At 53.0% G+C, this 13,184-nt stretch overlaps 1 protein-coding gene across 9 annotated transcripts in view; it reads right to left on the bottom strand.

Annotated features, from left to right (window-relative positions):
* Dnm2 (dynamin 2) overlaps nt 1-13,184 on the bottom strand; it is an 82,483-nt gene that overhangs the window by 334 nt on the left and 68,965 nt on the right. For 4 of the 9 annotated variants that reach the window (XM_021171775.3, XM_021171779.3, XM_021171774.3 and 1 more), the window contains 7 exons: nt 11,282-11,395; nt 7,232-7,341; nt 6,249-6,360; nt 4,294-4,458; nt 2,603-2,835; nt 1,565-1,816; nt 145-966 (listed from right to left, as the gene is read on the bottom strand). In XM_021171775.3, the coding sequence (XP_021027434.1) occupies nt 897-966; nt 1,565-1,816; nt 2,603-2,835; nt 4,294-4,458; nt 6,249-6,360; nt 7,232-7,341; nt 11,282-11,395 (1,056 nt within the window). In that variant the 3' untranslated portion in view covers nt 145-896. Of the gene's footprint in view, nt 1-144; nt 967-1,564; nt 1,817-2,602; nt 2,836-4,293; nt 4,459-6,248; nt 6,361-7,231; nt 7,342-11,281; nt 11,396-13,184 lie in introns of those variants that run through there. The other 5 variants (XM_029481333.2, XM_021171782.3, XM_021171783.3 and 2 more) reach the window with 2 other exon arrangements.

The raw sequence follows: 13,184 nt of genomic DNA, 5'->3' as shown, positions 1-13,184 counted from the left end.
AGGCCTGGTACGGATGGGGACAAGAGGGGCTGCTCAGAACAGATGACACAAGACTCACGCGTGTAAATGAGTGAGTGTGGGCAGCCTCATGAGGGGGTGCTCAATCTCCTGAGCTGGGACACACACAAAAGGCCCACACACGTAGCCATCAGAAGGGCTTCCCTTTATTTTAGTTTATTAATAGGATATACAGAGGCAGGCACTTAACAGTGGTCAATCCAGGCGGTGGGAGCCGAGGCTGCAGAGGCACCTAGGGCCCACCCTGTGGGGACATCTGGTTGGGAGCCAAGAGGCCTCTGATGTCTCCCCAGTTCATACAGCCCAAACCACAGCCGGGGCTAAGGAGAGTGAGGGTGGCCAGAGCTGAGGCACTCCAGGCCTGAGGAAGGCACAAAGGCCCCTCTGGGTGTGGAGCCTGGGCTGGGTCAGGTTGTGTGGTTAATATGGCCAAAGAAGCTATATATATATACAACTTGAGCCAGGTGGGGGGTCAGCGCTGGACCTGCTGGGCCTGGCTCACTCCTGAGGAGTCCTTAGGAAAGGTGGGCAGGTCCTGTACCCCAGAAAGAACAGAGGCTCTGGAGGAGCTCCCGAAGAGTCCCCTACACTAGCCTGGACCTTTTTTTCCAGATGGTCCCAAGGATGCAGTTCCTGTTCTGCTAGCCAGAGCTCCTCATCCCAAAGTGCAAAGCCCCCATGTGCTGTGCTGTGCTGTGGGACTCCTCCTCATCCTCTCCCTTCAGTGTCATGTCCACTAGGGCCAGGAAGGAAAGGGCAGGGCTTGCCCACGGGGAGCCTAGTCCCAGCATGGAGGGCAGTAGCAGGGCCCAGACCACCAAAGCTGTCCTACACTGTGGGTGCACGAGGACCCCCCCCAGAACATTGCCCCCTGCAGCCTAGTCGAGCAGGGACGGCTCGGCTGGGCGGATAATGGTGGGCCGGCTGGGCGCAGCGGGCGCTCTTCTGCTGCAAAGAAAGTAAAGATATGGGGAGGTGGAGGGTAGTGAGGGCAGAAGCAAGGTGAGGATGGGGACCCAGCCCTTCCAGCCCACCTGAGGGGCTCCCAGATTGGGGGTACAAGGGACTATGTCAAGTCCAGATATTTTCCTAGTATCCCCATGTCACTAGTTTGCTTGGGTTTTTATAGGCAAGTTCTCAGCCTTGGGAAGAGCTAGTCCTCTCCCTCCATCAGAGGGTGGGTCCTGGAGACTGAAGTCATCAGGCTTGGTAGCAAGCACTTGTACCATCTTGCCTGCTTCTCTGATCTCAGAAGTGGAGACCAGAACCTGGCTCACCAGGCATTGCTGACTTCAGCAGGGTCAACAGTGGTATGGTGCCCAGGGCTAGTGAGACATGTCACCTGCTGCTTAGAGGACAGGCAGGGACCCTGGCATCAGCACTGGCTGAGCAGGGGTTGGCCCCTTTGGAGCTCAGTGTCTCAGGACACAAGCAGGGATGCCTGTGCTGTTCTATGTCCTGTTGGGGCTACATTATAAGCCATCAGAAGGGGGGAAAGGTTAAAGTCACCACAAAGGGAGCCTAGAATGCAGGTCGTGGGCCTTACCTGGGCACTCCTGGAGGGATACCAGGGGGAATCCGTGCTGGCCGAGATGGTATCTGAGGTGGCGCAGAGAAGGGGTCGTTGTTGGCAAACACACTCTGTGGTCCAGGCCGGGATGGGATGGGGGGTGCTGAGAAGGAGGATGTGGCCCCCACAGGCATAGGAATCAGGGGAGGCCCCGGTGTAGGACCCCGCACTGCAGGTGGCCGGCCTGGTGGGTGCACACTGGACACAGGTCGGCGCTGTGGAGTGGGGCTGTGGAGGAAGGAAAGGCTGTAATCTGGAGGAAGGATATTGTGAACATCTACCACAAGTGACTGAGGTGAGGGTAGAGGCACCCACCAACCTGAGCCACACCATTCCATGTTGCTGGGGCTCCTGTGTACCTGACAGTAAACCTCCAAGGGGCAGGTGTGCAGACTGCACTTGGCCTTCTGATGCACTCAGAGCTCAGCCCCAGTCCTGATGTGTCACCTCTGCCTCTACATAGCTGCCTGCCCTGTTCCCCACTGGACCTGGGGACCTGACTCTTCCTCTCCCTGAGGGCTCCACAGGGCCCTGTGGTGGGTCCCCTGTACTGACATCCCCTTGACTGCCACTTTAGCACTTGGACTGTGACTACCCTAGTGTCTCTGGCCCATCTTTCCCATCTTGAGGCCAATGGAGTTCTAGGTTCTACAGGCCTTCTAAAACGTGTTCTGTACCTTCTCTACGTTCTAAGAGGCCAAGCTCGGGTAACTGTCTCCTGGGCTTCTTGCTTTTGTTTTCTATTTGGACCCACGGAGAAAGCACTAGAAGATGTGAGAGTTGGTGGAGAATTGGGGTGTGCGGTTTCCTCCTCCAGAGATCTAACTCAGGTTGGCACTTGGAAGCCATGGCTCCCCTGTGGCTTTAAGCAGAACAGGTGTTGTGCTATTCACTTAAGACTCTTGTCCCTTTCCAAACTTCAGCTGTGACCTATTTCCTAATGGGACAGAAGGAATAGGAAGGGTGGGACTTGAACTTGTATATGCACATTGGGGGACAAACTGCTGTCCAGACCTGTGGCCGCTGGTGTTCTGGAGCCACGTGTCATCGACAGGTGGGGGCACGGGTGTGGACACGGTGCTGGTGCTGATGTCCCCAATGATGTTGAGGGCCTCCTTTAGTGCGTGGTACATGCGCAGCATGTCGTCCCGCCTCTGAGCCTGCTCCGCTGACTCTTCCATGAGGCTGCTCTGGTCTGCTGATGAATACAGGTAGGCCAGCAGCTCATGGTGGATGAAGGCCTTTGTCTGAGGACAGTGGTGGGAAGGAAAGGTCAGACCCCTATATTAGCCAATAACTCAGAAGCCTGTTGATATTGGGAAAGCATCCATCACAGACTGAGTGAGAGTCAAGTTTAGCTGTAAAGCCTCTGCCTAGAATCTCCCAGGGAAGGAGCTGAGGTGCTCAGTCATTCAGTGCTTGCCTAAGAATCACCATGCCTTGGGTTCAATCTCCAACACCACAAAAACCAACCAACCAACCCACCAACCAACCAACACACCAACCAACCCAACAACCAACCCACCAACACACCAACCAACCCAACAACCAACCCACCAACACACCAACCAACCCAACAACACACCAACACACCAACCAACCCACCAACACACCAACCAACCCACCAATCAAACCACCAACACACCAACACACCAACCAACCAACCAACCCACCAACACACCAACCAACCCACCAACCAACCCACCAACCAACCCACCAACACACCAACCAACCCACCAACACACCAACCAACCAACCAACCCACCAACACACCAACCAACCCACCAACCAACCAACCAACACACCAACCAACCCACCAACACACCAACACACCAACCAACACACCAACACACCAACCAACACACCAACACACCAACAATCCCACCAACACACCAACCAACATACCAACACACCAACACACCAACCAACCCACCAACACACCAACCAACACACCAACACACCAACCAACACACCAACACACCAACCAACCCACCAACACACCAACCAACCCACCAACCAACCAACTAACACACCAACCAACCCACCAACACACCAACACACCAACCAACACACCAACACACCAACCCACCAACCAACACACCAACACACCAACCAACCCACCAACCAACCAACCAACCCACCAACACACCAACCCACCAACACACCAACCAACACACCAACACACCAACCAACACACCAACAAACCCACCAACACACCAACCAACATACCAACCAACCAACCAACCCACCAACACACCAACCAACCAACCAACCCACCAACACACCAACCAACCCAACACACCAACCAACCAACCAACACACCAATCAACACACCAACACACCAACCAACCAACCAACCCACCAACACACCAAAAAACCAAAAAGCTACTAAACAAACCAACTTGTTCTAATTTTGCACAGAATTTTAAAATTAGGTTTGCTTTTAAGTTAACAGTATGTATTGACTGTGTGTGTGTGTGTGTGTGCACAAGTGCACACACACCTTTACCTTCTGACTCCCCCCCTCCGGTCCCTCCCTTCCCCAGTTGTCATTGCTGAGACAAGGTCTCACACAGTGAAAGCCCCCTACAGCAGCTGAGTATCTGAGGAGGAGGGTGGACTTGTGACTCTCTTGCTTCCACCTGCTGGTGCTGGCTGACTGGCATGTGGCTAGGACCTTTGGTGACTTGGAAGCTGTCACTCACATTGTTGATCATGAGGTGCATGATGGTCTTTGGCATAAGGTCACGGATGGACTTGTTGATGATGGCCACATACGAGTCCACCAGGTTACGAATGGTCTCGACCTGTCGCTCCAGCTGCGGGTCCATGGAGAAGGTGTTCTCTTGTGCTCCATCCTCATTCTCTGCCTGCAGAGGACACAGAGGGTGATGGTTCACTGTGCTGTGCCTACCCTGCTGACAAATGCCCCGCTTGAGTGTGTTCCAGATGGCCCTGTTAGACCTTGTAGTCTGCGCTGGGGTAACACTGGTTAGAGCCGGGGGATGAGAACACAGCCTCCCTTTGGATGGCCAGGGTCTGTAGTGACTTCACCCCAAGGACAAGAGGGAAAAGACAACAAGGTGGATGAACCCTAAGTGCACTTGCCGTCCTCACCATGGAGAACCCCTTCTGGAGAACTTCTGGACCCTGATGACAACCCATGCCTCCTCCGCTTCGCTTGATTCAGTGGGTACCAGCTTGGTGCCCTCTGAGGTCTGAAGTATGCTGCTATGGTTTGAATATGGGATGTCCCTAGGGCTCAGGTGTTAGTCCCTTGAGTCTCAGCTGACAGTACTGTACTTTTGATTTAATTTTATGTGTACACTGGTATGGTATGTGTATATGCAGTGTGTGTGTGTGCAGGTGTCCAGAGGCCAGAAGATCATCCGGAACTGGAGTTACAGACAGCTGTGAACTGTCATGTGGGTGGTGGGGACTGAACTTGGGTCCTTTGGAGGAGTAGCCATGACTTTTATCTGCAAAGCTGTCCTTTTAGAACCATACTACTGTTACTTGTGAAGCTCTGAAAACTTCAGGCTGGGGGAAGTAGGCCACTAGGTGTGTATCCCCAGGGATACCTTGGCCCCAGCCCTTTCATGCCTTCCCCTCTGCTTCTCGCTTCCGCACCTCAATACCACTGCCATGAGAGACAGCCTACGCACATGGGACCATGCAGCCATGGACTGAGCCCTCTAAAATTGGGAGCTAAATTGAACATTTCTTTCCCTTGGCTATGTAGCAGGTATTTATTCATTTGTGTTTCATGTGTGTACCTTATGTGCATATTATCCTTACACGCTGTGTGCAAGTAGTCTATCCCAACTCAGTGCCTCACAACTTTTATATTTACTCCGTCTGTCTGTCTGTCTGTCTATGAATGAATGACAGGTTCTACATAGCCCTGGCTATCCTAGAGCTCACTATAGAGTCAAAGCTGGTCTTGAAATGGGATTAAAGGTGTGCATCAACATGCTAGAACCTGTTATTACATTTTAAAAATTACATTTTATCCCAGGCGTGGTGGCCCAGGCCTTTGTAGCATTCAGCAGGCAGGAGCAGATAGATCTCTCTGAGTTTAAGGCCAGCCTGGTCTACATAATAAACTATAGGCCAGTCAGAGACACACAGAGAGACACAGCCTAAAAACAAAACACAATACATTTTGAGACAGGGACTCTCACTGAATCTGGAGTTTGTAGGTTTTTCTAGGCTGTCTGGGCTGTCTGGGCGTTAGGGATCCATACTCCCCCTTTCACCCCAAGTGTGTCCACTTTGCCAGACTCTGCAACAGCTATAGGCACATACGCTATTTGTTGTGTCTGGCTTGTTATTAGTGTTCTTTTAGATTTACTTTTGAGACGGGGCCTCGCACTAGGACCTGGTGATCTCTGCTGTGCTATGGCTGGCTAGCTCCTGAGCCCCAGTGTGTACCACTACACACAGCTCCTGACTGAGTTCTAGGGCTAACATTCAGGCCTCATGCTATCACCTAAGCCATCTCCATAGATAGGTGGTGTTTACCATAGCAAAGAAAAGCTGACTTGACACGCTTGGCCTAGAAATCACGGGTCCCTTCCTTCATGCAGGGACAGCAGGAAAGGTGTCCCTTCATCTTTTCCTTTTCTGGGTAGACCCCAGTGCACAGGAACCCCCTCACCTGGTCCTTCTCTGGGTAGACCCCAGCGCGTAGGAATGAAGCCTTCCAGCTGTCCACGTCTTCCTGGGAGTCACAAGCCAGTTCAATCTGTCGTAAGTCCTTGTAGACATTCCTGGAGTGAGTGGTAGAGGGACTTGACTGGCCACTAAGACCATGGGCTCTGGGGGCTCTCTGCCTGATCTGGGTACGAAGGTGGTTCTAGTGCCTTCCCCAGTTTGTTAAAAGGTTTCTGGGTGTGTCTGCCAGGTATATTATAGCACCAAGTACTGCACACAGTACAGCTCTGGCTTTGGATCGCCCACTGAGGTGTGGAGACACTGAGGTGTTTGTAAGGAAGACCACAGCAACAATGTCTACCAGAATTTCCTATAGCAGCAGAAATAGACTCAGCCTACACTGTCTGCACTGTCGAGCCCTGAGTAAGTGCACGGGTGTATGTGCGTGCAGAGGTCAGAGGTCAGCACCAGGCGCCCTTCCTCACTTTATCTGTGCACCTCACTCTTTTAGACAGGGTCTGTCTCACTGGCTCGAAGCTCACAGACTTGCCTAGACGGGTCAGCAGGGTTAGCGAGCACCGAGGATCCCGCTTTCTGCCTCCCCAGAACTGTGCCAGGCTTTTCCTTGTACTGTGTGTGTGAAGGTTGTATGTGTGAGGGTTGTGTGTTTGTGTGAGGATTGTGTGTTTGTGTGAGGGTTGTATGTGTGAGGGCTGTGCGTTTGTGTGAGGACTGTGTGTGTGAAGACTGTGTTTTTGTGAGGATTATGTGTGTGAGGGTTGTGTGTTTGTGTGAGGGTTATGTGTGTGTGAGGGTTGTATGTGTGTGAGGATTGTGTGTGTGAGGGTTGCACTGAGGCCCTCATGCTTACTGCATCCATTTCAGTTGTTTGTCCATGTTGCTCTGCCCACACCACACAGGAATGTCCCTGGGACAGCTCTGTGCTAGGCGAGACCCTGGCAAAGGGTCTGCTAGGCTCTTCCTCACCTCTGCTCTGTGTTGAAGATGGCAAACACGTGCTTGTTGGACATGAAGCCCTTTTCCACGTCCCGGATCTTGAGGTTGTCCAGTGGCAGCATGTATTTCTTTTCTTTCTCCTGAGGAGAGAGGGCAGGGGTCTCACCTGGGCGGCCAGGGCAGAGCCAGCAACAAACTGACAGCCACTGCCAACACCAGGCACTTGGTGTGCTGAAAGCTCTGTCACCCCACATTTACTCAAATGTTCCCTTGTTGGTTTTTGTTTGTTTGTTTTTTGTTTTTTTTGGAGACAGGGTTTCTCTGTGTAGCCCTGGCTGTCCTGGAACTCACTCTGTAGACCAGGCTGGCCTCGAACTCAGAAATTCGCCTGCCTCTGTCTCCCAGGTGCTGTTTTTGTTTTTTTGGTCAAACGTTCCCTTAACATTCTCTCTCATCCCGGGACCTGTGTACAGACGGACCCAGTCCAGACTGTTCTTGTCCCTACACCCTGTACTGCCCCCTCCTGGCCTTCCTAGGTCTATATGCAGAAGGTCCCTCAGGGCTGACCTCATGCCACCCTACTACAGATGCAATGACAACTGCCTACTACCTGGCTGGTCCAGCAGTTGCCAGACAGGCTGTCAGCTTTGTTTTTGATCCAGAGAACACACATGCAGTGGTCACTCAGACCTCACAGCCCTAACTTCATGCCTTCCCAGGTGGCCCTCCCCATTATGTGAGTTATGGTGGCAATCCCACTCACAGGAAGGGAGACTGGAGCGCAGGAGGCTATTTCAGACGCCAGGACTGGGAAACTGATGCCTGGGCACCACTGTCACAGGAGTGTCAGTGGCTTTGCTACTCCATGCATGCCTGACAAGCACTCTAGCGACCCAAGCTGGGAACAGAACCCAGGGCCTCTCTCAGGCAAGCACAATGCTGGCTGTGCAGGCAACACTCCTCCTCCTCCTGCTTTTGAGACAGGCCTTCCATGAAGTTGTGTTCCTCCTGCCTCCCAGGAGACATAACAATAGGCCTGTGACACTTTACCTTCTTCTTCTTGTTTTGGTTTTCAAGACACGGTTTCTCTGTGTAGCCCTGGCTGTCCTGGAACTCACTCTGTAGACCAGGCTGGCCTCGAACTCAGAAATCTGTCTGCTTCTGCCTCCCAAGTGCTGGGATTAAAGGTGTGCGCCACCACTGCCCAGCTTTTTTTTTTTTTTGGGGGGGGGCACTTTTCCTTCTGTCTGCTCAGATGAGGAAGCTGAGTGTCCAGCACAGAGCAGGGACACTGTGTAACTAACCTAAGAATGGTTGTAGATGACAACAGCTCACTGGGGGATATTCTGCACCACACAGACATGGCGGAAAGGCCATGAGCAGGGAGTGAACACTCGCACACACGCGCACACATACACACTGCATGCCAAGAGCTCCAGACAGGGAAGGCAGCCTGAAGTCTGCCTTGTTATAAGAAACAAAGCTGGGATTTTGGGGATCCCTAAAGGAGCCTCTGTTTCCAGAGGAGGGTAAGTTCCCAGAAGCAACTCTGTGGCCCCCACCCTATGGTGTCACGAGACAGAAAGCTTCCTGTCAGCAGGCCAGGGCCAAGTAACTGAGTCACAGACATCTAGGCTTGCCACATCTGGAACTGTTTATATGTGATTCTGCCCAGGATCGGGTGGCTGCCATCACACACACACACACACACACACACACACACACACACACACAAGCATACGCATGCGCTTGCTCGCAAAGTATGCAACTGCACAAGGACCTCCTTCTGCGGCACGGGCCATCGACCCAAGCCCTCCTCCAGTCTGCTTTCGGATTTCCTGAAAATCTCAACTTTCTCCAGATGTGAGCAAGTGGCCTTGGCCTTGCCACGTCAGAAGAGTCCAGGGTGCGTGGGTGAATTGAATGGAGGATCTTAGGAGGAGCAGACTCCCTGGCCTGTACCATGGCCACGCTGAGGGACTGAACAGCCATCCCCGCCATCCCAGTGTTCAGACTACCTGTTCAGGAGGCTGGGACATGTACAGTAGTCTGCACATTGGTTAGGCTGGGCTTGGGCCAGCAGCAACAGTGGGAACTTCCAGACCACCTAAGGTGAGTGCCACCTCTCTCCACTGGGGTGGAGATACCTAGGGAAGATTCTGGGGGGAGGAGGGTGGAAAAAGTAGGCCCAGGACTGAGAGAGCGCCGGGGTGGGGAGGGATGTCCTCAGGTGAACTGGGCCTTTCTCCTTGTTTCCAATGACACTGTTCTCTTCTGGTTTATTCCTAAAATAAAGAAAAGGCCCCTTCTGGTCTTGGGCTTGTCTACAAGAGTGGCCTGGGTCTCAGGGATGGCTGCTACCTGGGATACTTAGGACCCCTACCAGGACCATTAAAGGTGTCAGGGTCTCCACAGCCCCTAGATCTCAGTGTGTTTCATCTTTGGCATACATACAGAGGGCTCCTTTCATACCTCTTGGTGGTGGTGTGGCCCTGCTACAGGCCTTGTCTACAGTGAGGCCCAAGTGCCTGCTTTCTGTCTCCAGATGAGGGGAACTGGAATGGTCATTCCCAGCCCAAAGGAAGAAGCTCCTAACACTTGTCAGCTAGGTCCAGGGCTGTGAACCCTGAAAACACACACACACACACACACACACACACACACACACACACACACACAGTCTACCCAGCTCTCAGGTTACTTTTCTTACAGCTGGAGCTGGAACGCAGAAACTCAACACTGGGGTGCCTCATCTCATTCTGGGGGGATAATCCCAGAGTCTTTGTTATGCTAAAAAATATGGCCAGGTCAGAGCCGGGCATGGTGGCACACGCCTTTAATCCTAGCACTCGGGAAGCAGAGGCAGGCGGATTTCTGAGTTCAAGGCCAGCCTGGTCTACAAAGTGAGTTCCAGGACAGTCAGGGCTACAAAAAGAAACTCTGTCTCGAAAAACCAAAACCAAAACAAAACAAAAAACTAAAAAACCAACAATAGCAGAAGCTAGACCAGGGAAGTCTGGCCTTGGGTGATACTTACACCACTTCAGGGCCAGGGTGCTGGCCAGCTCCTAAGATGGGAATGGAATGTGTATGGACAGGTCACATATGGTACCACACTGAGTCCTTGTGTCCCTTTGGTGCACTGGTGGGGGGGAGGGGTGTCTCTTTTACATGGTGGCTGGAAGACCCTACAGAGGTGACTGCTGGTACAGGCCACCAGAGTGCATGTTGGGAACCTGGCCCTGAGTGAGGCCTGGCCCTAGGATGCCCCCTCAGTTCCCATCCAGCAGCAGAGAACTGAGGCCAGGGTCTCTCCTTCAGACAGAAGTCCTCCTGATAAAGCTTCACTGTAATGCAGGCTGCCCTTGAACGAGCTATGTAGTGAAGGAGCCTGCTGAGTGTGGCACGCATGCGATGCTAAGTGGGGATGGGATGGGACCAAAGGTTCCGTGCATACTAAGCTACACCACCACAGACCCTGGCTTGTTTTCTTGTTTCTTCTTTTGTGTGGGTATATACTCAAGTTTGTGTGTAGGCACATACTCATGCAAGTGAACCTGGAAGCCAGAGAACCACTTGAGGTGTCATCTCTCAGGCGCTGCGCTCTGGCTTTTTGAGACAGGTCTCTTATTTGCCTGGAGCCTGTCAAGGTGTCATCTCTCAGGCGCTACGCTCTGGCTTTTTGAGACAGGTCTCTTATTTGCCTGGAGCCTGTCAAGGAAGGCAAGCCTGGCTGGCCAGCAGGCACTGCCTGCAGAGCCTGCTGGGAATACGAGCGTCCTTCACGCCTCCCTTTTCTCTTAGGTTCTAGGATGAGTCAGGGCTCCCGTGGCAGGATAAGCATGTTACCAGCTGGACTATCTGACACCCTGCCCCCTTGTCTGACACTGGCACTTCCTACATAACCTGGACAGGCCTGGACCTTACCACAAACTGCAAGCTGCCTAGTGCTGGGGTCTCGCACGTCAGCATGCCTGACTGTAAACCCCCTTTTTCAAGTGGCTGAGGGAATGGGGTAGTCAGCTGGGGACCACCTCCCTTGCCTACCTTATCAGGCCACCCTTGTTCCCAGCTGCTTACCTCCTCATCCTTGTACCAAGACAATGACTCAGCTGTCAGCACGAACCAGTACTCCTTGGAGCCACCCTTCATCAAGCTGATATTGTTGATGGTCAACCAGCCCCTGCGGATCACCTGGTGGAGAGGACTCAGCTTAGCAGGGAGGATAGCCCTGCTGCTCCATCCACCCCCTCCTCCCCAGTAAGGATAGAAGCCTGGTTCTGTGGCAGCGATACCTCCACCCCAGCCAGGATCCTAGTTCCATGTCAAGCCAAGCATTTCCAGCTAGGAATCAGACAGGGAGCCGGGACCACTGTGGGGTTGGATGGAGATAGTTGGAGAACACATCTCTGGCTCAGGGACAGAATGGTGAGCGGCGGGGGGGGGGGGGGGGGGGGGGGGGCTACAGAAGCCCCTTGGGGGTTACAGTGATGTAAATGACACAGGAAACAAAAATGCATGTCCTAGGAGTATCAAAGGGCTTAGGCCAGGAGGCCAGGGCTAGGGGCTGGGGCCAGACTATGTAGAATGTGACACTGGGAATCTGCACTTCTTTGGGTCCAACAAGGTAGGCAGAGATGACTCACTGGAGAACCCACAGCAGGGGACAGCTGTGACCTTTTTCATGGGACTGACCCACAAAGGTTTCTCACTCACACAAGCTCTTCTGTGTGGAGGTGACAGTGCTAGGGAGACAGTCCCACCCAGAGGGCTGGCCAGAGGACCACTAGAGATGCTGAAGGGTCCACCAGAGTGGGACTGTGTTTCAGCTAGCTGGAAGCCCAGTGGGCACACTTTTCTATGAGTAACAACTCAGGGGTCTCAGTTGAGAGACACACCAAGGAAAGGGCTCGTTGGGCCATAGCTGTCATCTGATGGGGAACAGAGGCCAGGTCAGCCTGGGGACTCACCTGACTGCTAGGTACAGGCAGCCTGAGGGGGCCACGTTTTCAGATTCCCATGATCCCTGGGACACGGAGGCACATGTAGACCTGAGCCTCCCACCCCCTGACCTGGGTACTCTGGGGACAGCAGGAAGCATGCAGAGGTGACAACAGGGATGCCTGGGACCAAGGCAGCAACAGATGGGCCAGGCTGCAGAGCATGTGACATGTATAGCTATGGACAGGAGGGGAGGCTGCTGTTGGGTTTCTCAGGTAGGATGGGGCAGAAGAATCCAAAATAGGGTGTCTGGGGCATAGAGTTGAGGTTCCCCTTTTCCTCTCCTATCCTGTTTGGCTCTAGAGTTGCCAAACCTAAACAGGGCCTGTGTCCACCTCCCCTGCTACAGTGGGTGTGTTTGGGTTCCAAGCAGCAGGCCATGAAGGTCAAAGCAGCTATGAAAGGTTCAGGAATCCCTACGGCCTACTTAAGTCCCTTCTTGGGCCAAGAACAACATAAGCTTCCACTTGACATCCCTCATCAAAGCTAAGGGCAAGAATCTCTCCCTCCCTGGGAAGTCAAGAGATCTCAGACTCCTAGAGATGCCTGGAGTCCCAGGAGGGCATAGTGTTCATGCTAGAAACAGAGTTACTGACTTATACAGATTCATTTCAAAACAGCCTGGGCTCAGCTACGAGGCTTTTCAGCATTCCAGGAACACCTCGATTCTAGACCACCTAGGCTGGCTGGTGAGGTTTGTAGGTTGAATGCTTAATCCTGGAACCTCACCCAGCCTGGGGTCCTATAGCCAAGTTCTGTCCTGCCAGGGATGGGTGGCAGGGTCCTTTCAGTCAGTCTTAGTCCAGCTTATTGAACTTAGTCAGCACATGTCAACCAAGGGAGAGAAACTTAGGCCCAAGCTACCACTGTACCCCAAGAAGATTAATCCAATATAGTGGGGTCTCTGTACTACTATGTAACAGCTGTGTCACTGTCCCTTGGAGGTCTAGTCCAGCTGCCTCCACTAAGGATACATGAGCTG

This window comes from Mus caroli, unplaced genomic scaffold, assembly GCF_978045245.1.
Source record: "Mus caroli unplaced genomic scaffold, Mus_caroli_1 scaffold_11, whole genome shotgun sequence".
In the NCBI taxonomy this organism is placed as follows: domain Eukaryota; kingdom Metazoa; phylum Chordata; class Mammalia; order Rodentia; family Muridae; genus Mus; species Mus caroli.
The sequence above is the reverse complement of the archived record's forward strand: the minus strand, read 5'-3'. Positions and strand labels throughout refer to the sequence as shown.